The sequence below is a fragment of the Harmonia axyridis genome, chromosome 2 (assembly GCF_914767665.1).
Source record: "Harmonia axyridis chromosome 2, icHarAxyr1.1, whole genome shotgun sequence".
NCBI lineage: Eukaryota > Metazoa > Arthropoda > Insecta > Coleoptera > Coccinellidae > Harmonia > Harmonia axyridis.
The window spans coordinates 23,222,576-23,247,827 of NC_059502.1; the positions used below are offsets into that span (position 1 = coordinate 23,222,576).

Sequence of the window (25,252 nt, forward strand, 5' to 3'; positions counted from 1 at the left end):
ATGTAAAAATAAGTCACCAATGAGTTGTTTTTGTTCATTGGAATAACTTGTTAATTTAAAAAGCACTAATGATTGAAAAACTTCCTCCTTAACAATTTTTAATTCGATAATAATATATCAATAAGAATTATAATAGCAAATATTTGAGGTAAAAGTCTGTTTACTTGCTTTCAATATGCTTTCTGGACAGTTTCATCATTTATTCGAGTAATATGAAGTGTGAAATCTCAAATTTTTTCAAATTTAAAAAATAAAATTGTTAAAAAACATACAGTCCAAAACTTCTACTTCTCTGATAAGGGATAAAAAAAAATATGTTTTCATATATAACACAGGAATACAAAGAGTTATTCTTTTATTTCCATGATTACTACTTGATGTAATAAAAGTTGATGCAAAGTATTAAAAAAAACACAATAATGTAATTTACAACTTTTATTTACAAAATATATAAATAAAAAATATTATAATGATGACGAAATTACATAAAGATATGATTTCTAAGTTACTTTAGTGAAGAATAAAAACATTCAACAATGAAATTATAAATCCATAAAGAAACAGTTTTAGCCTTTTACGTAACTAGTCTACTACAGCCTTGGTCACGTCAGATAATCTTTCAACCTAATAATAATTTATTTTTGGTATATTCATTATTCCTTATGATTTACAATATTTACAAAGATAACATTATATTCAAACAATAATAACACAGCCAAATCATGCTGCTGACTATACCAAATTCAAAAGAGAAAAGTGGTTAGATTATACTAAGAGGTAATGTTAATTTCATAATTGTTATTACTGCAGTCTTGGAATGAACCAATGCAAAATTAGGAAATATGATATTGTGCACAGGATGAAAGCTCATGAACAATGTCTATTCTTTCCAAATTGTCATAATGAATCTGTTTTTGTACCTTTCTTAGGATTCTGCACCATAAAACAATAGTAATTGATTTCCTAATTTCACCAAATTTTTTACATATCTAACAAATCCTCATATCTAGCTCTAAGTGAAAATTTTAGTTGACAGCTTTCATTTTAACCTAATTCATAGGTGTTTCTCCATATAAAGAGAAACTTTCATTATTTCATGTGACAAAAAAAAACTATCTCCAAACAGAAAATATATATTTCCAGTTTTCTGTGGACTCAATATCAGAATTAAGGTTGGATTAACCAGATCTCCACCGCATTTTTACTTGAGTCTAACGCTGTTTTGGTAACTATTTTGTAATCCTAAAACCTATAGTGATTTTTAGTTTCCAAAGATGATAACATTGTAGAATATAAGTGGAAATTTCATTGACAAAAGTGAGGTCACTAGAAGTATTAAATGAGGAGAATTATTTTTTTAATGTTTCTCAAAATATGGAAGAAACACCTATTGCTTCGGAGCCCATAAAATGTGAACACAAGAAATTAATATCATTGAATTGGAAACAATCAAGATTGAAATTGGGTTTTTTTGGTTATTATTAGTAACAAAAAACTAATTAATTGTATTGAATTGAGATAAATTTTTTTCTTTTATGATTGCCAAAATTACAACTGATCAATTAAACATTTATTTTTCAGAAACGGGGGAGCAAAATTACACCGAATATGATTATTGAGTGGTTGTAATATGAAATTCATAATCCATTGAAAAGCAATTATATCAAATACATATACTCCATAAGATAAAACGAAAATATGTTTTGATTCAATCAAAAAAATGAAAGACCGAATAAATAAGAAGCACTACAACATATAGAATTCCATCTGAAATTCTATTCCACAACAAGAATAATTCAGTCCAAAATGAACAATTCTGTGAAAATAGTTAGAATATGAGTATATCAAAAAATCAATTCCTCGTAAGGAAATTCAACTATCTGATTCGATGGAAGCTCTTTACTTTCAAAATGTATATCATAAATAGAAATGTGACATTAATCTCAAACAGTCAAATGTATCATTGAAAAATTGATCTTATCGATAACTGGATAAGTTACAATCTTCCCATATTAACCATAAAATATAAGAGTGTCAACAGTTGATAGCAGAAGAATGGTTGAAAGGAGAAAACATATTTCGTCATGAAAAAAATTATTCAGATTAACTTATAATATGTTATCCAGTTTTCGATTAGGATAAATCTACTTAAGAATGATTCAAGTTTTCTCTTGGTGTTGATCAATATGAGCAAATTATTCAATCTTATCATTACCAAAATATACTATCAATTGCGATTATTATTTTTTTATGTGAATTTTAAACAAGAAAAACGAACTAATCCAATGTTTGTCTCATTCAAGAAATTTTCATGCAAATTAACTGTATTTTTTTTCTATATGCTTGTGTAATAATTTTATATACTTCAACTATACATTGAAAAATAAAATTTCACACCTATAGAATTATTTTGAAAAATATATAACTGTACAATAAAATTTTTAAATTCAGGTTCCGATTCATATCTTTAATATTATCCATTATACATTTGATTAATCTTCTTCTAGTGAATTTTATCTTTCTTGAAATTGAAGACCAAAATAGTTGAAAAATTTAACTACGTTCAAAATCTCTAGTGAGGTATGTTCTGTTATCCTCGATGGGAATAAAACTTTACTTGTTCTATTTATTTATCGTAAACGAATTCTGTATTTTATTTTGATTTATTTATCTATCCTACATACTAGAAGTTTTGAATACTTCTCGAGCATTTTCATGAAGAGAGAGGTCCTCTTCAATCCTATCCTTCTGAAAACAAGAAATTGTATAAGTAACCTTAACTTCAGAGTTCGAAACCCCAACTCTAATGAAAAGTTACATTTGATCAATTGAGTTGATTTTCATCATTATTCAGGGATAATCTTCATATAATACTATGTGACACTATTAAAAATTTAGGGCACAGACTAAAGCACAAAAGTCAAAATTGTAAGGATTCCCACTTTGTTATTTTCTTATAAAATATATCAACAAGTTGAATTCTAAAGTGCACCGTTGAATTGAAATTGTGCAGAAATATATAAAAGTTAAGTATTAATTGTTTAACTTACTTCCCCCTAATAACTGGCTTCATGTCCTGCCAAAATATACAAGTCATGACCTTCATCAACTGTTAGTGTGTTACCTCTTATCAAATTACTTTCCAGCATCACAACCCTAGAAAAATAAGAGAGCAAATGTATCGAACAAAAGAAGAATTTTGATGTGAACCTACTTGTCTGAACCCAAAAGTCGATAAGATCTCGATGGATCTGCTATCTCTTGGGTGATCTCTCCATTTTTCAGAGATCTGCCTTGCATTCCATGTTTGTGGAAAGCTAAGACACTATCAGGTAGTACAACTGAAAAATATAGGATGAACAAAACAAGCTTACATTGAAAAAGAGAAGTAATGGTTTATTGATTCCATAAGATGATATTCATGTAACTGTAACTTACTTATACTTTCTATTCCGAAGTCGAATATTAATTCTGATACCTGCTTCTTGTTCATTTTGAGTTTACCCTGAGGAGTTACTACTTTCACTACATTGTCATAGCTGAACAGTACAGAATCCTTATCCAATTGTGTGACATTGATAATATTTAAATTTTCACGTTTAGGAACTACAGTCGCCATACCGTCCATATCTTGGAGTTCATCTGAATGAAACCAACTTGCTCCTGCAAAAAAAAAGTACTTTGAAAATATGATACATGAAATTCTTTTTGATGGATCATCATTAAAAAAATTCAAGTTTAAGTTTATCCTTTGAAAATAGGATAAAGGTTCAAAAATTTTGAGAAATAAAATGTTTACTTTCTTATTTCTGAATGGTTTTTATGCTCCTTGATTGATAACTTTTTCAGTAGCTGCTTTCCAGTCAAGTGCGTGTCACCTCAGGGCTCGGCGCACTAGAGCTTCACGCCCTCGCCATGGCTAAAACGCGCCAAAGCCAAACTGTCAAATTAAACGTAAACAAATCAGCGTTCTACAGCTGTCTTGCACTTTATGCTAAGTAACGATCTTCTTTCGCTCTCACACCTGTCAGGACTCAAAGCCCAGCAAATGCAGGGGGTGCATCAGGGGATAGGGGAAAGTAACGCGAGGGCTCGACGCCCTGATTACTGGAACAGTACAAGAGTGCTTCGGAGCTTCTAACGGTGGCTTGAAAGCACTTAGGCCCAGTTTGACCAAATTCTTTAATCTTGATTTGGCTCTTAAGTGAGGCTTTAGATCACGATTAATGTAATGTAGCGTTTCACCACACTCCAAAGCGCCATTTAATCGATCAATCGCGATTTAGCACTAATCGGCCATTTTTGGAGGATTATAACCTTTCAAGTTGAGATTAATAATTATTTATCAGTATGGAACTCTTGTCTATGTAATTATTTTTCCGGAAATTTCTAATTTTTGGGTCAATTTTATCAAAATATGACTATATATATAGGCTCAATATTTCCCATTTAAAATACACGTAAACTTTGTTTTTGTGTTTTATGAAATTTATTGCAAAGAATAATTTATTGATATGTTTGATTGAAATATTATTTAAGAAGCAGTTAAACTTGTTAATAAAAATAAATAAGTTAATAAAATTACTTATATAGTTTTTTTTTCCAGAATGTGTGGTTTTGTGAAAAGGGATAATTTCTTTTTAACTTCTGCAAGTTTCCGACATTTCGAAGCACATCACTCGACATTGTCGGCAAAAATTATATTTGTTTTTTGTTTACAAGATGACAAATGATTTGAAATGTTATGAATTATGAATGAATGACACCTAGCGCCAATGGTGGTCATCACTGCTAATACGATACAGAACACTATATAACTTTTTGTTCACAACGTTGCCAAATGGTTTGGCTATTTAATCGCGATTTGGTTAATCGCGATCATCTTCGGACGGGTTGATGCATGTTGAAACAGAAAACACTGTTAAGCCTGCTTTAGTAACAAGCGGAGTTTAATCAATCTGGAATCAAGTACTGTTTGGTGAAACTGGGCCTTAGTTTCAAGTATGTTTTTGTTGTTTGCGTTTCTAAAAATTTTGGATCAGTTGTTGTGTTGTATAGTGAAAGCGTAGTTTCTCGACTCGTCTATTGATATCAAGAAACTGGAAATGTGACCGAAAGACCGAGAAGTGGACGCCCAAGATCTACCACTCATGCACAAGATAGGTTTCTGATTGTGTGAAGAGAGCCTTAATGTACCTGTCGAAAGATGCAACAGTGGCTTTTGAACGCTTCTAGTGTTTTGGTATCGATTGAAACAGTTCATCGAAGACTTCAAGGGATTAATCTACATTCTCGACGACTTTTGAGGATTCCATTAACTCAAAATCATATGCGACTGCGATTGAAATGGGCCAATGAGCACGAGAATTGAAACAATTTGGAGGTCTGTATGGTTCACAAATGAATCGAGATAAGGACGGTTTTCTGATAGTAGGCGTGTTCGGGTATGGACCCATCCTATGGTGTCCAGATATCGCAGATCGGTTCAGGACGTTACATCACCTTATGGAGATAAAAAATATTGGGTCCAAGAAGCTGCACATACCTAGCTTCAAGACTCTATCCAAAAATACCTTATCGAATAAAAGAATTGAGAAGTATAAAAAAATTTGAAAGAGAAATAAAAAATTGGTTAATTAATGAAGATCATTGGTCCATAGAATGATCAACTCAGCATGAAAGAACATTACTGATTGCGACAAAATTTCCCGAACGGGGCGAGAAAAAAATCCGAAGTGTGACAAAAAAAAATTCCTGAACAAGACGAGAAGAAATACTGAATTGTGACTAAAACTCCCGAATGTGACTATATGCCCGATGAAAAAAAATGAAAAACCAATTGTGACGAAGAATGCCGTGTTTTTTTTAATTGATCGTTAGAATCAAATTTGTTTTTTTACAACTGTAAACAGTTATATAATAACTCACAGTTTTTTCAGAGTTTATACAATTTATTATGTATTTAATTTATTATGTTGAATAAACTCATATCTATCTATCTATGTAGGAAAGTGTTACCTTCTAGAAACTACTGCATTTTGAGAAAGAACATCAATAATTGAATTCTTATTTAATATTTGCATACTTCCAGATTCAAACTTTTTTCTTAGAATTTGAAATGAGTCAAAAATATTCAGTATTTTTTTATATTGCAGGTGTTACATTGTAGTGGGCTTTGAAATGATCTTTACTGTTTTTAACGAGTACTTAATCATGAAATTTCGAAATGAATTCTATATTATAAAATTAACAATTATGAATTGTGAATCATCAATTCTTATTATTATTTTGTGAACTATATATCTATTTCCAAACCAGCATTAGGTGAATTGAAAATATTTCAAAGCCCACTTTAGAGTTACAATCATTTATAGAACCCATAGATTATTTAAATTACCTGAGTTCATGTTGATTAGGTCCAGTTTGTACCTACTCGGTTGATAAGCTTGCTTTATTGATACACAAACCATCGGATACTCTAACTCCGGTGTGATTATCATTTCGAAAACGTTCAAAGGACTAGGAAGAACACAATCAACATGCTGAAACAAATTATTAATGTGAATAATTATGTTAATTCGAAAATCGAAGAAAACCTCTTAAGAAAAAATGCTTTACTCAAAGTTTTGGTATCAATCTTCTGAACTAAGAACATGAACGAACCTCACCTTTAGCAGCATAAATTTATTCAAGGGATCATACCACTGCATCAGAAAGATGCCAGTGGTTGAAGCACCACAGAGGTATTTGTAGCCATTGTAAGGGTTTCGTGACACGCAGCATTTCTGAGTGCCTTTGGTGTCTGGCACACGAGTTGTCAGGGCGAATTTTCTTGGTACCAATCTCTCGGGTATACGGTTCATGTGTAGGCTGAATCTGTGTGACTGCTTGCTTTGCAATGCCAGTAAATCATGCCTGTAGAGCTGTGGAGTCTTACCTGTAAAATAACAAAAGGATATTATCCAGTTTGCAGTTTTATATACTAAAGTGAACTACTAAAAAATATTGAAAAAATCAATAAAAATATTCTTATTTGTATAAAAAAAAGTCAGATAAAAAGAATTATGATGAATATTACTATTATTATTAAGGTCAAGTTCTTCTAACCAGACAGATTTATAAGATATAGATAAAAATTTATATAAATGTTGGGTACTCTTTTATTCATAACAGAAATATTTGAAAACTGCAAGTCGTTGTGTGATCTAGTTTCTACGCTAAGAATACTTTCCAGTTCAAAATATGGCGTTCAAAAAAATTGTAAAAAATTTAAGAGGATAGTAAAATATTTATTAAAATAGTATGGACTAAAATAAATAAAAGTCCCAATAAACATGGATCCACATAGTAATGACTTCGGAGATGTGGTAATTTTTTTTCGGAAATAGATAACAACCTTGGGTTTTCGGATAAATGGCGTTTGAGAAATGAACTATTATCATTTGGTGAATTCTTCTAAACATACGAAGAATCATTGAGAAATCTGGCGATTAAGATAAGCGCCAAAATAAAAATTTCTTGCTTTGATGGCAATCCCATCAGTACAACCATACATGAAATGTATGTTGACTAATTCTGCATTGGAGTCAACATGAGCCACAGCAAACCAAAGCTCTATTTTCTGTTTATCATTCAACATTGATGAGAAAATGCAATTTTTGTATATAAAAATAAGGGTGAGAAGAAGAAATAAATATCTTCGAAATCATTGTTTTGTAGACCTATATTAATTAAGATTCATACTATCATGTCTTTAAATATTTTATATTGATTTTTTAACATCCAGTGTATTGAAAATTTACACTGAATGTTGAAAAATACATGCATTCTATAATCCTCTGTTTTTGTGATCATAGAATTTGATAAGCTGACAATTAATTTAATATAGGATCATCACTTATTCATGCCAATGCTGGCAATGGTGGAGATTATAAACAGATATTAGATCATGTGAGTGTTGCTTGATTTCTTTAATGTACTGTATTTAAATATCTAAACGCCCCTTGGAGGGTAAATTACTCATCATCCTATGAAGTTGTGTTGAGATTTGAGTTGTTTTACGATCTATTTAGTCTCCTCTAAAAATAATAAATTCAAAAAATCATTGCTCACTAACATTCAAACAAACAAAAAATTAAATATTCAAAAATGCAATTACTGCAAAAATTTCGATAGCGTCATTAAAAAAGTTCTTATGTTTTAATGGCTTATGTTCAATAATTTGGAAGTTATAGAGGTTAAAAGAACTTTAGGAGTTGTAGTGCTGAATAATTGAAATATAGAATAGAGAACAACTTCGTAGCTGAAAAATCTTAGAGCGTGGTTCGGCAAATCAACAGCACAACTGTTTCGCGCTGCAGTGGATAAAGTGATGATAGCTAATCTACTTGCGAATTTAACATCATCATCATCATAGTCAACGATCGCAACGGTCATGACACTAGAAGAAGAAGAAGAAAATAGTTGTCCGGATCATATCAGAGGAATACCGTGGTTGTTGAGTTTACACAAAATATTTTTAAAAGTTGAGATCAAACTTACCCGAAAGAGTCATAAGGATATCTTTAATGACATACATCCAAATAGTTCTTCTATTGTATAACTGATCAATACAGGTTTCATGCAGCTCGTTCAGATTGAGGTTATATATTCCCTCTTCAGCACCAATTAAAATATGTTGATCCCTGGTTTCTGGATGAATCCAAGAAGCTGTACAATGAATTCTCAATGGGCAACCATTGAAAATCTGGAAAAAAATTTTAGTCATACTTCTTAGGGGTGAAATCCTGAAATTTTCGTTTACCTTTGAAAAACAGGCACCCATGTGAACTTTGGGAGTGGGAGGAAGTCCATTGCTAGGTGGCCTAGGTGGTGTATGTCTTCTACGGTGCTTACGAGGCGGTACAGGAGGATATGAAACCAAATCTGGAGGACTGTTACTATGATGATCACTTTCTGCATCAGCCCCTGAAAGCAAAAGATCAGTTCGTATGAATGTATATCTTATAGTCATAACAATTTACAAAATCACATGAAAAGTAAGGATGTAATTCAACAGATTTTCTAACACTTCAAGTGTCAATAATACAGAGAGAGGATGGCGTTATGAGAAACTAAAACAAAATTGAGTTTGTGAAGTTGTTTTCATCAATAAGAAGTAATGGATGCAACCAATTCAATAACACAAAGATTAAGCTCAAGAAAATTTTGTTTTTTAGGGTAAAAATTTAAATAATAATTATAACAAATGTACCATGAAATAAAGAGAAAACAAAATACCTACCATTAACTTTCCTTTCGTTTTTACTACTATCACTAAGGGATCTTTGGCGTTGTCCTTGTATATTCATCGAATTAACCATTGGAAATATTTCATCAACAGAAGAGTGTCTACGTGGGGATCCATTAAGCAGGCCTTCATTGTTATGAGTGGATACATTGTTGTGGAGGTCACACTTAGAATCAGTATCTTGAACTGGTAAGGTTGCCCTATGGAAATTTCTGAATTAGGAATATTCAAATACCTAAAAATGATTGAAACAAAAAAAACATGTATGCATAAATTATTACAGGCCAGGCTCTTTTGGTAATCAAACATAATGAACTGGAAATCAGAACAATTTCAATAAATGGCAACTTGCTATGATTCAAAAAACATTGAAATTTCAATGAGAAATGTTATAAAGGCTTATATGAAGTTTCACGAAATTTCATTGGTTGAAATCAATTTGAAAATATCTGAAATGCTTCGAAAATAAATGGAGTGTCTGATCATACACTTGTCAAACTGTCCTGTACTTGATATAATCTAGAGTTGAGCCGAGTGCACATGAGATAATCTCTTCAATGCCATCTTTGAAATGAAAATGAGTGCTTTGAAGAATTTGATATTGAAAGTGGATCGAAGTCTTATCAAGGGAACATTTGTCGATTTATTATCATCTTCAATAAATATGTCATTATATTTTTAATTTGATGAAAACAAAATTATGCGAATTACCGCAGGATCAAATCAAAGACAATTCAGCAAAAATTCTCCAGGATGAAAACATTGCTGTACTAAAAACCCAATTGCTAACTTTTAAGTAATACTTGCATGACAACTTCTACAAATGGTGATTATAGAATAATCACAACCGTTTTTCCGAAATTATACAATAATATTAAAATATTATCAACATTTTGATGTTAGTTTTATGTGTAAATTTGTTGTGTTCTGAATAACCATGATGTAATATACATTTTTTCATCAAATGTTTCGAGTTATTATAATCTAATTAATTTTTATTGATAGATATTTTCCATATTCAGACTAAACATAATCTTTAAGAGAAATCTTGGCTTATATTTGATATATTTCACTCAACTGTTACTGCTACAGAATCAGAGCATACTTCATAATTTAGTTATGTGATAATTAATATATTTTGTTTTTGTGGCTGACTATGCAAATCCCAGATAAAATAAAACATTCCAATAAAAATTAAGGACGAAAGTATTTCTAATGCATGTGAGATATATTTCTGCTACTTGTGCTTAGCAATGCACATATCATACAAAAAAGCTGAACCTGTTTATAAGCAAGCTGAAGAAACTCATTCATCATAAACAAACTCAATAAAAACCAATATATATATAATAACATGCTGTGTGAATTGAAATCTTCATAACCTGAAATAATTTTTCCAAGTAAAACAGGTATTTAACCTGATTCAAATCAAACTAAGAACATTACACATTGCCTATGAAGAAAAACATCTACCGTAAACATCTTTGACTTACTGTTGATCATAAGAGTCGGCCACTTGATATTTGTAGGTTCCCCTAAAATAAACATTGCATATTTGAAATCAAAGCGGAAAAACATTATATGTGCGAACCACAAACAGAAAAATCAACTATCCCAAATCCCGATTAGTAAGGTGGTCGTTTAAGCATTAAAGGGTAGCAATAGCAACAAACAAAAAAAAAAAAAAGCGAATGGGTTAGTAAGCTGTTCGAATGTACGTTGCAATTACCTCATCATTAACTCTTCGTCAATGTACTGCAAGAGACTCCTAAATAACAATACAATACATTAAAACAAGGGACAAACTCAAACTTGAAAAAAAAAAAATAAATAAAATGAAAAATTAGTTGAATACTACACAAAACGAACCAGATAAGAGAGTTATTATGTATTTGAGTTTTTGATGTAATGTGTTTTTTTTTTTGTATTGATTCAGGATATAGCTAAATTGTTAGAGAAGAATATAAGAAATTCTCTCCATTTTCAATAATAATTTTTAGTATTGAAAAGTTAATCATTTTTAATGAGTACATTATTTCAAAAACGTTTGATTTGTATAAATTGAAAGTGCATTGTAGATATTTTTTCATCCTATCTGGTTCTTCAACAATATTGAAAAAAAAAAATCTTGTGATATAAATAAACCAAAACGGGTTAATAAATTAGTTTTATAAAGTAACCAAGCACTGATAACTATTGTTATTTCTACGCAAAAATAATGGTGAATGCAAATTTATGGAATTATCTGTAAATTGAAAACTGATTCTACACACCATGAATCATTTCATAATATAAACGATAATATTCAATTCATTTTCAACTAAAGTGAATTCATTTCATATAAAAAATAATGATAAATTTTTATTTTTACATTTGTCATTATTTTTCATTGATACAATTCTATTAACTCCACGTAAGTAAATAATAGCTTACCTTATCATTTTAAGAATCAATTTTCAAATACTACAATGATCGACGTGTATATGAACAAAAGTAAAAAAAAAAAATCATAAACGAATCACTGCAAACAAACCATCAGATCTAACCTCAGGGACATATTCAAAATTTGGGAACCGGTCATAGCTTTTCTTTCGGAACTAAATCAGATACAAAAGTTTTACTACTTTAAATTGCTACTGAATTTCTAGTTCTCATGTTTTTTCATTGGTGCACTAATACTACATAATATTTCTGAAAGAAGATGTACTTTTCCTGTATAGATAAGATAGCAATTAGTATCTTATCAGAAACTGCCCTTTCAAATAGTAATGTGATGTGTCATGTTTTTCCTATTAGTAACCAAGGGATACAATACAACTAATATGAATATCTTAGCTGCAGAATGCTCTTAAAATTTATCAGTGAATTTTATTCAGAAATTACTTATGTTCCTAAATTCATACCATTATAACTGATATAAAAATATTTTTTGTTGAAAATAAGAAATTTTTTTATTTACAATCGCCAATGTGCCTTAAATATAGCTTTGGATTATCTGCTGAAAACTTATTTTTGAAAGATTACAACTTGGTTAAGTCATTGTTTTATGTGTCATATTTTTGAAGAAATGACAAAGAAAATTTGATAGACCAAATAAATGATATACATAATTGGATTGTATATAGATTATTTTATGTGTTTCCTAGTTGTGATGCAAAACTTCAGGGAGTGATAGTACTCATCAAAATAAAAAATGTTCCCATAGACTTACGTCTGAAAATGATTCCTCTTTGAATTACAGCCATCTGAAGTATTCATTTTAATCATACATTTTCTGCAATAATGTTTGAACATTTTGATTGATTTTAATGGAAATTTGGTCATATATCTCCAGAATGGCTCATCTTATCGAAAAAGCAAAATAGATTAAACTATTGAAATTTTTCTCGAATGTCAGAAAAGTAGTACATGGGAGTTTTATGCATTACCTCTAATTTTTTTTTGTTGAGAAAACAACATCTAAAACTTTTTTGTGAGGAAAATATCATAAGATCACATTTGCCGCGAAAAGTTTTGCCTATGACTAAGTTTTCATCAAAATCGATCAAAGCGTTTTAACGTTATCACAGGAAAAGTATGATTGAAATGAAGACTTCGGGTGGCTGTAATTCGAAGAGAAAGCATTTTCGGACATATGTTTATGGTAACTTTTTTTCTTATTTTGATGAGTACTATCACCTCCTGTAGTTCCGCTCCACAATTAGGAAACACCCTGTATAGTACGACGTCATTCAAATTCGACGACGTTCATCATCACCATCTAGGCAGGAGTAGCAATACTATGCAAAAATTTATCTATGCAAATCTACCTCTTTCGGAAGTTTAATGAACTACCTAAGGTTTTCATTTGGTATTCACTAGTGAGATCAAAGGAATGATAACTACGACTATAAATTTTTTTTGGAAAACTGGAATTAGTATTTTCGCCAAACTAAATAATAATTGGTAATGGAAAGAATTGAAAAAAATAATATAAAATAAAATGGTTACGCATAGTAAACATTTCATCAATTTTATGTATAAAGCTAATGAACAGAAAAGCGTCGACAATAAGATGCAGATCAAATCATCTCAATCTAATAGAATAATTTCTCATCACCAAACAATTCAGATACGGTTCATAAATGAGTGCACCAATGAAATAAATCAAGCTACTATCTTTAAAAGCAGTACTCACTTTTCACGATTCAACGAATCGAAGGCCACCCCTAAACCACATTTCTTATTTTGGTGTTCTACACAATTGTGCACTGTAGTAACGTTGTTCATGATATCCATAACATCCCAGTTTTCTGGTTTATCTCCATTTGAGCTTATACAAGGTCCTAGAATGGAGATATGCATGTTTTTTATACAATATCCAGTTGCATTGATAAAATAATGTCTGCATATACAAATTTTAAGCAATAAAATTGAAGTTGTAATTCCTTCATTTGAGATCATTTGTAGGAATTTTTTTTGTGCTCATGTTTTTGATAATATGCATTACTAAAAATACCTAGATTTATTTTTGTGAAATGAATGTTGATATAAAGATTAGTAAAAACAATCTGAGAAAACAGTTGCGGGATTGCTAATGAACAAAAGAAAAAGTATGATTTCAAGTGACTGCCCTAAGGTACTTCAGAAGGAGCAAAAAAAGAATGAAGAAAAAAGTTATTGAATCGACGAAACTTTCTATTCAATTGTGAAAATTACCTTGGATACCTGTGATATGAATTTTATTCAACCATAAGTTATGATTGGCTCTATCGAAGGCTTTCCAAAAATTTGTATAAGTATACAGATTTAGGTGGTGGGTGGTGTTGATTGTATAATCAACACCTCCATTACCCTCCACTGCAGATGTAACACTATCAATGAATTATAACAAATTGGTAGCAGTGAATGGAAATAGAAACAAAACAATTTATCAAAAAGTTTAGGTATAATGGAAGGTATACAAATTCTCCTGTAGTTGGATACAGCCTGCTTATCTTCTCACTTGAAAGTGCCTCCAAATCGAAGAGAATAATTCAATTTTTATAGAATTTTTAAATGGATCACATAATGGCGCAGATTTGAAAGGCTCAATTGAAGTGTGATGGGATATTATGGGTAGATGAGCGTCGAGTTTATTGTATTCATTTTGCTTAGTGCCAAAGAAAACATCAAAAAATACAATCAGTCAGGAGTTTTACTTGTCGAGAAAAAATGTGGGTCTTTAAATGGACCAAAAGAATTCGTGTTTTAACCAATTCAGAAGTGAAACTTCCCGCTGAATCTGAATCTGCTATAAAACAGATGGGTTTGCATTTGAAATTTCAAAGTTGGGCCTCATATTTCGTAGAAGGCTCTTTTGGGTCAAAAATCTGATGGGTCCATTCGATTTCTCGGGCGAAATTACTAAAGACCCCAGTAACAGAATTCCGATTTTCCACCTGTGCGCGAAATAAATTCACCGTTTCCAGACTTTTGAACCATCCGGTATATCAAGAACTTTGCAAATAAGGAAAATGATTATCTCAATCGATTTATGAAAATTTAATCTTAGAACTTATATAATGCAGGGGAAAATAAAAGGCAAAAAAAGCGTAACAAGACATATGGCTGAAAAATCTTAGAGAATGATTTGATTGAGGTTCAAAACAATTACTTAGAGCAACTGGCCCAAAAGTAAGAATAACTTTGATGATTGCCGACCTCCGCCGCAGAGATGGCACTTGAAGAAGAACATTTAATAATCATTTCTTTCACTCTCTTACCTGATCTTTGTAAAGTATTATTGACTTCATCTATATTCTCTATATCCACATCAACTGTTTGAACAAGATTCTGACCTCTGGGTCGTGATGTGAGCCGTGATGCTATACGCTGTGGTACATTGGGTACAGCCTGTAATATGATGGAAATTTATAATTCCAGAACATTGAATCAAAAATAGCAGAATTTGTTCAGTGAAATTTTCCTTACCCCATCTTCATCTGCCTCCATATCTGTAAACATATGTGATGGATTGTTCACCTTCTGCAACAACTCAAGAGCAAGTCTTCTGCTCATATCACTCTGAAATATTGCATGCTGAAATGGAGAACATTTAATTAAAAGAACCAAAACGAATCATTTGAGAGTTACCTGTAGAAGTTTTTCAGCAGTTGGCCTTTTTTTTGGATTTTTAGTCAATGCAACTTTCACAAAGTTGTGGAATGTTGGACTCCTAAATATATGAAAAATTCGATATTAGGTTCAGTTCAGGGATCATGTTGATAGAAACTGCTAGTTAATAAGGGGAGAAAGAGAGGAAACTACTTCGATGAAATTCATCGTCGTAGATACATATGATGATTGGGGCAAAACATTCAGAATTGAGCTGTTTTTATTTAATTGGTTGAGTTTGACCTAAATCATAAGCATTTGGACCAAAAATATTTGTTCCAGTTTGAGAGGTACACAAATGAATTGAAATTCAGCCAATGGTTGTACCAGCAGATTGTGGATCTGAGACTCTTCACTGAAGGGAGCTTCTATTATATCTGTGATAACTTATTGTTGATTAAAAGTATTATCAATAAATAAATTATAAGATCATTTAGCTGAACTTTCACCTAATTGATGGTTCGATATTATTATATGTGAAAATAGCATTCTAACAAATAAAATTAATTATTTCCATAAATTCTTTTTTAAAATACTACAAGATGAAATATATGATAGCTAGTGAATTAAATCAGTTTACCATTTCTCTTTATCTTTTAAAGTTGGCGGTTTAAAACCACTTTTCGACATAAGAAACAACGCCCTCATTGGATGTAAGTCAAACATAGGAGGTTGAAGCTCTGCCAATTCAATCGCAGTAATACCAATAGCCCAAATATCGCAGAGTTGATTGTAGCCACCTTTCCTTTCCACAGCTGCCACCTTAATTTATAATCATATTGAAAAACATACTAACTTTATTTAGATATAATTTTACCTCTGGTGCCATCCAATAAGGGGTTCCAATGAATGATTTTCTTTTATTTATGGTAGCAGTTATTTGCGCAGACACACCAAAATCAGCCAACTTGACATCTCCACATTCCGTCAACAGAATATTTGCTCCCTTTATATCTCTATGCATTTTTCCCATACCATGAAGGTAGGATAGTCCGAGCAATGTTTCTCTACACATATATGAAATTTGATTTTCCGTTAGAGGCCCAGTAACTGAAAAGACAATTATACTTACAAACAAGTCAATAGCAGTTCTTAGAAATAATAATAATATAGCATATTCTAAAACAAGTTGCAGAATCGGCTCCTATTCCAACTCGAATGCGAAAAAGAGCGAGTTTTCGAACGCATGAGTGTTGAAATTGCCTTCTGCAACAAGTACTAGACAATATTTTCTCAATTTCAGTCAAAATTTCTGAAATATTGTCGAAATTCAATGAAAAATTCAGACTATACATCCTAGTGACATTTGTATTGTATCTTGGCAGTTGGTGTGACTGTTATTAAAATTGACAGATTACGGAATTTGAATCGTACGTTTTGAATTTTGAAATAAGTTATAATTACGCATTAAATTCCTGAATTATGTCTGACGAAATCGATTTAACACCAACAGAATTAAGAGAAATTGCGAATAATGTCGCAAATCATTTCACCAAATCCAAATTATATTATCTTGACAATTGACGTGTGTTGAATTTTGATAGGATTGGAAGTTTGTATAGACAACCACAAAACGAAAAATATAACTGAAAACAATGCTGTAATATAAAGAGTTCATTACAGCACTGATTTTAGAAATGTAATGAACTCATTACGATACTGAAATAGAGAAATGTAGTTTATTGTAAAAGGAATTCCTGTTAAGACAGATAAATTTCATTAATATTATAATGAAATCTAATAATGAATATCTTATATTCATTTGAACTTGTTCATCACAAACAAAATTGTATTTCGCGTTTCATAAAACTTTTATTGTATTATTGTAGTGATTGTCATGAGCAATATATTTTGGCTTCAATTTCAGTTAATTTTTGGTTCTGCCATAGATTTCAAATCAAAATGATAAGTTTATTGATCAATCAAATTATGTGAGGGTTTTGGATCATTAGATCTGCATGTAACGCCTTTATATATAAATATAAATAACTAAATTTCAAAGAGATCTGCAGTTAAATGAGGATTCCAAAGAGAAAGTTGCAATACTAAAATGTGAGTTTTGACCTACTATGATAAATATCCTGCAATGATCCTCCACCACAGTATTCCATGCAAATCCATAGTTTGTCCCTTCTCAAGTAACTCCCATAGTATGCAATTATGTTGGGATGCCTACAGTCTCTCATCATGAGTATTTCTTGTTGAATTACGGCAAAATCATCTCCTATAAAATATTAGAATAATATTATTCATTTATGAACCTATGGACCTAGCAATGTATTTACTTACCAGGTTCCAATTTTATAACCTTTATTGCAGCTAAATCATTTGTGGAAATACGTTTAGCCTGAAAGAATATGTGTTTTTTCAATATTTAATTTGTACTATCTACTATATTATTATACTACTGTACTATCTGCATAGTAAGCTAATCCAAGAGTTAAAATTAAAATATTCAACTTCATTGGAATATGAAATATTTCGTGGTGCAGTTGTCTCTATTATACTTAAGATTTAGAGCCCACATAATTATTATTTGTGTTTAACATTGTTCCAACAACAATTTCTAAAGATGATATCATTGTTGTAGAAACTGCATTAAATTTAAAAAAAAATCTGTTCATGAAAGTGTGGCTACTTCAACCGAATTCGAATAATAAAAAAATAATCATTCATCAAGAACAACTTCCTATTTTGGTTGTACAACTTCTATTATTCCTTTCAATACAATATTATTAGAGTTCAAATACAATAGAATTAAAAACTGTATATAAATAACATCTCCTTTTGTGTTCTGAAGTGAATGATAAGGAATATTTTCACCACCTGTTTCTATAAATAAATAACATAATTGAGAACCTTCTGAATTCTTGATAATCAGCTAGATTAACCAATGATATAAGCCTTATCTAATCCGAATAGTATTTATTCGTCTAGTTATTGGTATATTGACAAGGTGTATTATACCTGCTCATATATGGAAAATAGTAAATGTTAGATAAACGCAAATCCAATTTGTAAATTATGGGAAACATGGAGACAAGTTTGGAATATTCTAATAAACCTTTTTTCATTAAGGACATGACATTATCCTTCTTCATTGCACATTATTCTGCATAAACAAAACAGATTGCATAATATATTTTAATTAATAACAAACACATGTGATTTATAAATCTTAGAAGCAGATTAAACCAGAGTATATTACTATAATTGATATGAATAATTTACAATTGATTTCAGGTTGTTACAATAAACAGAAAGAGATTTTATGCACTTGCGACCTGTATAAAAGTAAAATCACATTCCAAATATTGTCTTGTGAATAAAAATATTTTTTCGAGTTCGATTTTACCTTATACACATCACCATAGGTTCCACTTCCTATACGTTGAATCAGCTCATACTCGTCCTGAGGATTTCTCCTCGAGATATCCGAGCTTAATACGCCCTGAGCCATTGTTGATTTGAACACAATTATCACATTTTAAAAGTCTAGAAACCCAAAATAAAGGAAATACTAATGTTTATTTGAATTTTTTGACAGTTTCACTCCGACATTTCTCATTTCAAGACAACCTTCTTCATTGTGCGGGCGGTGTTGTCGTTTACGCAAACGTTGAGAGGTTTAGGTTTCTGTGATCGAAAAACTACGTTCAGATTTTATTGAATTTATTTTTACCTGGTCAGTCTGTTTTATAGTTTGAATATAAATGTATCATATACGTATACATGACATTCTCAATCAACTAGAGAATTTCTTATAAGAATGAAGGATTGAACATCAATTATTTAGCTGAATTTTGTGTTTTTATTATTCATTCTTCTACTAGACCTAAAGGCAATGCATTTCAATGATAACATAAATAATCACGGCTAGCATATCTACTGTTTTTATACTATGTGACTGTCGTATTTCAAATATTTCAATTCCATTTCTAGGGATGTCCAAACCACAAGACAATCGGTGCGCATGCCCCTTTATTTTCAAAATTAATTTGTCGCGTACTTGCGTCTAGCTTCGATAAAATTGTAGGATCATATGACGACATTAATATTTATATCCAGCAACCAAAAATGAGTAGGACAAATTTCTGACGAAAAATAATATTAAACAAAACTTTTCTGATTTTGATATATTCATTTTCATATGATATATCGCTATTTTTAGTTTCACAGATATCTTTTAGATATATTTATTGGGTTATTCTTATTATTTCGAATTGAATAAAGGAATATGTAAATCATTAAATAAAAATCAAATAGGTATATTATCGAAAAAATACAAAACAGGATGAAGGACAATGATCTATACAAGTATAATGAAGTACATTGAACAAAAATGCACTATATTCATCTCAGTTAAACTAACAGAAAAATCCAAATTAAATTATACATATATGTATGTATAATAATGTTTATACCTGTGTTTGGATTTAAAACGATGACTTAATATCAGTATAAATTAAAAATTTTTATGTTTATTTTATTGTATGTATAGTTGATTTATGTCAATGCATGAGAAACGATATTTGAATTGAGGACAGTACATTCTTCAAATAAAAAGAATTGATTTATTTAAGAAATCAAGTTATTCAAAAAAAAATAATATGTTATCAATTCTCTCAATTTGAAATTCTCAATGCAATCTAACTTTTCAACCCTTTTTGAACTATATACTATTTACAGTTTATATCGATTAGATTGTTCAATTTTCTTCAATAGTTCATAAAAACAAAATTTTAACCAATGTAATATGAAATTCCATATGATTAAAAACCATATTTGGCTCTAGACTGCATTCGGTTGTGTTTACTTGTTGCCCATTGACTTTGCAATTCTTGTTCATTAGCTTTTGCCTTATGTGCAAGATAAGTGATATGATGTTTCTTCTTTTTTGTTGGATCTGATGGATCATCTTCTGCTGGTTTTGGTACATATTCAGGATCAGTAAGAGATTTTGTCATCCATAAATCTTTTTCTGCGACCAGTTCTTCTTCATTTACATCGATGAGTTTTATATTTCGAGGCATTCTACTCTTTTTTCCAACAAGCTCTTTGAAAGCTGCATTATCTAAACCTTGGTAAGGAGCAACTATATCTGGAGCTAACTCTACTTTTGGCTCATCAATTACAGGAGGTTCTTCAATAATTATATCTTTAACAACTTTTTTACCACATACTTTTTGCCATAACTCATCATCATACGTTTCTGGCATCTCGATATCACTGTCATCGCTTTCATTTTCTTTAGTTTTACCCTCATTCTCCTTTTTCTTTCTGACACTAGTAGGTATAAGGGGTTTACTTGGTTTATTGTTTTGCACATTTTTGGTTTTGTTCTTCTGCGTCAAAACATTGGGCACAAAACTCTTGTTTGATATAGGAATACATTTTATGGGTGGAAGAAGAGATAGAAGACTTGTAGATTTGGATGATTTCTTGAACTTTTTTGAAGCAGGTTCTTGCTCTTCTATATCTTCAAAAGCAGAAAGAGAAGGAATAGTAATTTTTACTATAGTCTTCTCTTTTTTTGGTACTTTAGCCTTAGGTATATAATCTTCAACTACATCTTCATAATTGTCCTTTATATTATCAGGTGAAACTTTTATTATTTCCGGTAATTTTTGAAACATGCTAGAAACATAACTGACTGAAACTGCAGTGGGATTTTCTTCAACAGATATTTCTGACGACAGTGTAGGGCTGTTTGTATCCTTCGAGTCTCCATATGACTTTTTATTTTGTTCCTTCACAGCACTCCCGTCTCCATCTACTTTCACCAAACCATTTTCGCAATTTTGTTTGATTTGAATTTCATCCTCTTCTTCTTCGCTTTCGCTTCCATAATCATAAGCAACAAGGGCCATTTCTAAAAGAAAACAGAACTGTAAGAATTATCAAAGTAGTACAGATGTTTATTTATATTAGGAATACAAATACAGGTTATTTAGTTTTGACTTTTGATATATTCTATGGTCGTTGAAAACCATAGATCTCTTATGTCTATGTTGCAAACTCATATTTATGGTTTTGAGATTATTCATCTGCTTCTTTCTCGATCAGACTGATCCGTTAACGGCGTTAACAGAAATGTCCGATTCAAGAATAGGTTGCGCCATCTGGATTCATACATTTAATGGAACTTTCGTAAGTATAACATAAAGGCATAGTCATAGGTCATAGTCACAAGTGATTATGGACTCATGTCTTGTCAAATACCTTTCGGGCATTTAATCTTTCCTATGAATAAAAAATTTTGAAAAACACATTGCAAAGTAAAATTAAAGAAAAAAACCTTCGTGGGGGTGCAACCGGTTTTTTTGCCACCAACACTTTTTGTTAAAATATTACTCAGCAACGTGTTTTTTCAATTTTCTTCGGAAAAATTAGATGCCTTTATGGTATTATTAATGAAAATTAAAGTATTTTTTTTTTAATTTACAATTTAATCAGAGAACACTTTGATCTAGATTCCGTCTTTAAATTGTTTCGTATCCGTTCGTAAACATGAAAACTCTTGAAAAGGGACTTGAAAACTTAAAATTTTCAGGGTAGGATAGGACTCAAAATGCCGCTGTTAAGTAAATGAGCAAAAGGGGTTCCGTAGATATGACCGATCGAAAATTTGTGTTCCTGGTAGTTTCAAAACAACAGAACCGATCTGAATAGAATATAATGTGGATGTGAAATAACAATTTCAAGCCTCATTCAAAATTTGAGACATTATAATGAGTTGATATACCTAAGTTGATAGCAGTTTTAAAGGGCAACTGTTGATTTTCTTCTTTCGACTGTAGATAATGGTTTTAGAGCGGGAGAAATGTCTTTAAATTTTACAGAGTGTGGTCTATACAAACAAACTTGTTTAGACAGCATACTTCTGACAACTCTTGTTGTATCTGGAAGTAAATTAGTAACTAAAATGAAGTACAGTATAAATAGTCGAAATATACAAAGGTTCAAAATTTTACTGGCTGAGATAAACTGGGAAAGTGTAAGGGATAATAATGCTGCAAAATACTATGAGAACTTTCATTCTGCACTCCAAGGCTGTTTTGATGACTGCTTCCCAAAAATAGTCGTTAAAAACACCAGTTCTCTAAGAAATTCTGACAAGCTCAAAAATAAGAACGAGGGACTTCACAAGGCAATCGAGGCTGCTCAAACTTTATATGAGGTAAGGAAGGATAAAGCCTCATGGGAATTACTGAGTGTTCTCAAACGTCATCTACGAGAATATTACACGAATATTAAAAAATATCGGAATGAGATGCATATACAGCTAGCTGAAAATAAGACTAGAGCTATTTGGAATATCATCAGGAACCAAACGGGTAAATCGAAGGAAAATACCGAGAATGTCAGCGTCTTGAATGCTGAGAAATTCAATAAATTCTTCTCGGAAATTGGAGAAATTATCTCGAAACAGTGTAACCCCTCTGTGGATCAGGCATCAACTATGTTGAGGAAGGACAAAGGCAGGTTATCATCCTCCTGTCAGTCAATGTTTTTAGAGCCAACAACAGCTAGCGAAGTATCGAATATTGTCTGCAATCTCAAAAATAAAAAATCAGGGGATGTGTATGGGCTCAATTCTGAATTGTTCAAGCAGATATATCGATTCTTTCAGATGCTCTCTGTGAAGTGTTGAATATGTGCATGGAACAAGGAATATTTCCTCAGGAATTGAAGATTGCTAGAGTGGTCCCAGTTCATAAAAAGGATGATGTGGATGAAGAGGGCAATTATCGCCCAGTGTCGATCCTGCCAATTATATCTAAAGTTTTTGAAGAAATTCTGAGAAAACGCTTACTATCCTTTCTAGATGAACATTCCTATATTTCTGACTCTCAACATGGTTTTAGATCGAAGCGATCCACTACTTCAGCAATAGTTGAACTCATTGCGGGAGTCACAGAGGCTTTAGACCATCATCTACACCCTGAAATACTTGCGTTAGATCTCAGTAAGGCTTTTGACTGTGTTGACAGGGAAATACTGCTTGAGAAGATGGAGTACTATGGAGTAAGAGGTATAGCTTTGAAATTCATCAGATCATACTTAACTGATAGAAAGCAGGTGGTCACATGGAAGGGTATGAACTCTGGAATTAGAGAGATAAAAGTGGGAGTCCCACAGGGATCGATACTGGGTCTTTTGTTGTTCGTTGTGTACATTAATGACTTACCAGGAAATGTTCCGTGCGAGGCAACGAGTTTATATGCAGATGATACATCCTTTCTCAATATTACTTCTTCACGGGAGGAACTGGAGCGTGTGTGTAATGAGACCCTGCGAGTTGCGGAGGACTGGTTTACCTTTAATGGTCTAAAATTGAATAGAGATAAAATTCAAAGACTGAATTTCAATTTAAACAACAAAGAAAAACGTAGTTTGAACCTACTTGGGATAACCTTGGAGAATGATCTTTGTTGGAAGGGGCATATCTCATTACTTACCAGGAAACTGTCGACAGCCTTTTTTACTATGAGGCGTATGAAGGCCATCTCTACCGATAATGTCTGTAAGCTGACTTATTTTTCCAACTTTCACTCTGTGGCGACATATGGGATACTGATATGGGGGCATAGTCCAGGTCTTGATCGGATTTTCCTGAAACAAAAGGAGGCAGTAAGAATTTTGAGTGGTGTACCAAAAACACATAGCTGTCGAGAACTATTTAAGAAGCATAGGATACTTACCATTGTCTCCGTTTTCATTCTGGAGTGCTTGAAATTTGTTCACTCAAACAAAAATGGGTTCACTCAAGTCAGCGATTGCCATTCGTACAACACCAGACACAGAGATGAGTTCAGGAGCAATTTTCATAGAGCTAAATCCACTCAAATTGCAGTGAATTACTGGTGCATTAAACTGTACAACAAGCTTCCTCAATCTATGAAGAGTTTGCCAAGGTCAGCTCTTCAAAGAAATGTCAAGAATTTGTTGTTGGAGAACGTATTTTATTCTGTTGACGAGTTTTTGAGATTCGAGTTCTGACTTGTGTTGTCTTCAGCGTGTTGATGGATTGAAATTTTAACTTGTTAAACTGTGTTAACTGATGTTTATATTTATATTAGTATGTTTTTTTCTCATTATGTAATATTGCTGAATGTGTTTATATGACGTGCCATGTAATTCTTTCTTGATGGCGAGTAAAATTTACTATATTTACTATAACTAAATTATATTGACTGAGTACGGTTGAAACAATTTTGCTTTAATAGCCCATAGCATTGTCAATACCGATCCGAGCACCGAGTTAGATATGTTTAATGAAAGGTCATGTTTCTATATACAGATTGACAGTATCGTCTTAGAGCTCGGTCTTCTAGAGTTCGTGTGAAATCAAATTAAAAATTAAAATAAAATTGTTTCAATTGTCCCCAAGCCAAGGGCGGTTGAAACAGTCATTGGGGTCAATCAAAACATATGCTAATTGATTATAATTTAGCCATTTTCATTGATAATTTATAATTTATTGTATATTCATGAGTAATCCTGGTAAATCCAAATGTTATTATTTGTCACCCAAAAAAGATACAACTTATTAGTACCTACATCTAATCAGTCTTCAAACAAAATGTTCTCTTCGATAAAAAAAAAATTGTAAATAAGTATGGTTTCTAAAATTATATAAAACAAAATAATTTTCTTCTAGAAATGTTGAGGATACTAAAATATAGAATAATTAAAAAAATTATTCAGAATCACAATTATGGTTTTACGCTGTTATAAGCCTCTTATTGGTATACAGACGAGTATATTTGTTCCAGCGAAGTTTTCCTTGCACATTTCCTTGGCATCTACAACTAGAAAATTGAA

At 31.4% G+C, this 25,252-nt stretch overlaps 2 protein-coding genes and 1 long non-coding RNA gene across 10 annotated transcripts; all 3 read right to left on the reverse strand.

Moving 5' to 3' along the window:
• Positions 1-420: 420 nt before the first annotated feature.
• Positions 421-19,032, reverse strand: LOC123672589 (mitogen-activated protein kinase kinase kinase kinase 5). 8 transcript variants are annotated; one of them, XM_045606749.1, is made up of 21 exons: positions 18,780-19,032; positions 17,714-17,771; positions 17,493-17,648; positions 16,242-16,474; positions 16,005-16,186; positions 15,404-15,485; positions 15,242-15,349; positions 15,034-15,163; positions 13,467-13,614; positions 11,836-11,886; positions 11,019-11,057; positions 10,783-10,824; positions 9,284-9,489; positions 8,804-8,967; positions 8,542-8,746; positions 6,669-6,937; positions 6,398-6,542; positions 3,439-3,663; positions 3,215-3,341; positions 3,051-3,156; positions 421-2,745 (listed from the first exon to the last, which is right to left on the reverse strand). In XM_045606749.1, exons 1-20 carry the CDS (start codon positions 18,882-18,884, stop codon positions 3,057-3,059), a joined length of 2,775 nt encoding a protein of 924 aa, XP_045462705.1. In that variant the 5' UTR covers positions 18,885-19,032; the 3' UTR covers positions 421-2,745; positions 3,051-3,056. The 8 variants fall into 8 exon arrangements, with proteins under 8 accessions (XP_045462705.1, XP_045462704.1, XP_045462707.1 ...); XM_045606748.1 differs by having other exon boundaries at positions 421-2,748; XM_045606751.1 differs by lacking the exon at positions 10,783-10,824 and having other exon boundaries at positions 421-2,748.
• Positions 19,033-19,676: 644 nt separating this feature from the next.
• LOC123672590 lies at positions 19,677-21,396 on the reverse strand. The gene has a single exon (XM_045606756.1). The coding sequence runs from the start codon at positions 21,292-21,294 to the stop codon at positions 20,197-20,199; it is 1,098 nt and encodes a 365-aa protein (XP_045462712.1). The 5' UTR covers positions 21,295-21,396; the 3' UTR covers positions 19,677-20,196.
• Positions 21,397-23,157: 1,761 nt separating this feature from the next.
• On the reverse strand, positions 23,158-24,566 carry LOC123672591. The gene is made up of 3 exons (XR_006746336.1): positions 23,887-24,566; positions 23,616-23,755; positions 23,158-23,531 (listed from the first exon to the last, which is right to left on the reverse strand). It is a non-coding gene; the product is annotated as an uncharacterized LOC123672591 (long non-coding RNA).
• Between the last annotated feature and the right edge of the window lie 686 nt (positions 24,567-25,252).

Excerpts from the sequence above, each read along its gene's own strand:
- LOC123672590 (XM_045606756.1), bottom strand. The coding sequence starts at position 21,294 with ATGGCCCTTGTTGCTTATGATTATGGAAGCGAAAGCGAAGAAGAAGAG.
- LOC123672589 (XM_045606749.1), bottom strand. The coding sequence starts at position 18,884 with ATGGCTCAGGGCGTATTAAGCTCGGATATCTCGAGGAGAAATCCTCAG. Across the intron at positions 15,486-16,004 it reads TTAAAAGATAAAGAGAAATG|GAGTCCAACATTCCACAACT; the intron begins GTAAACTGATTT and ends TCATATATTTAG. Across the intron at positions 9,490-10,782 it reads GCCGACTCTTATGATCAACA|GGCAACCTTACCAGTTCAAG; the intron begins GTAAGTCAAAGA and ends AAATTTCCATAG.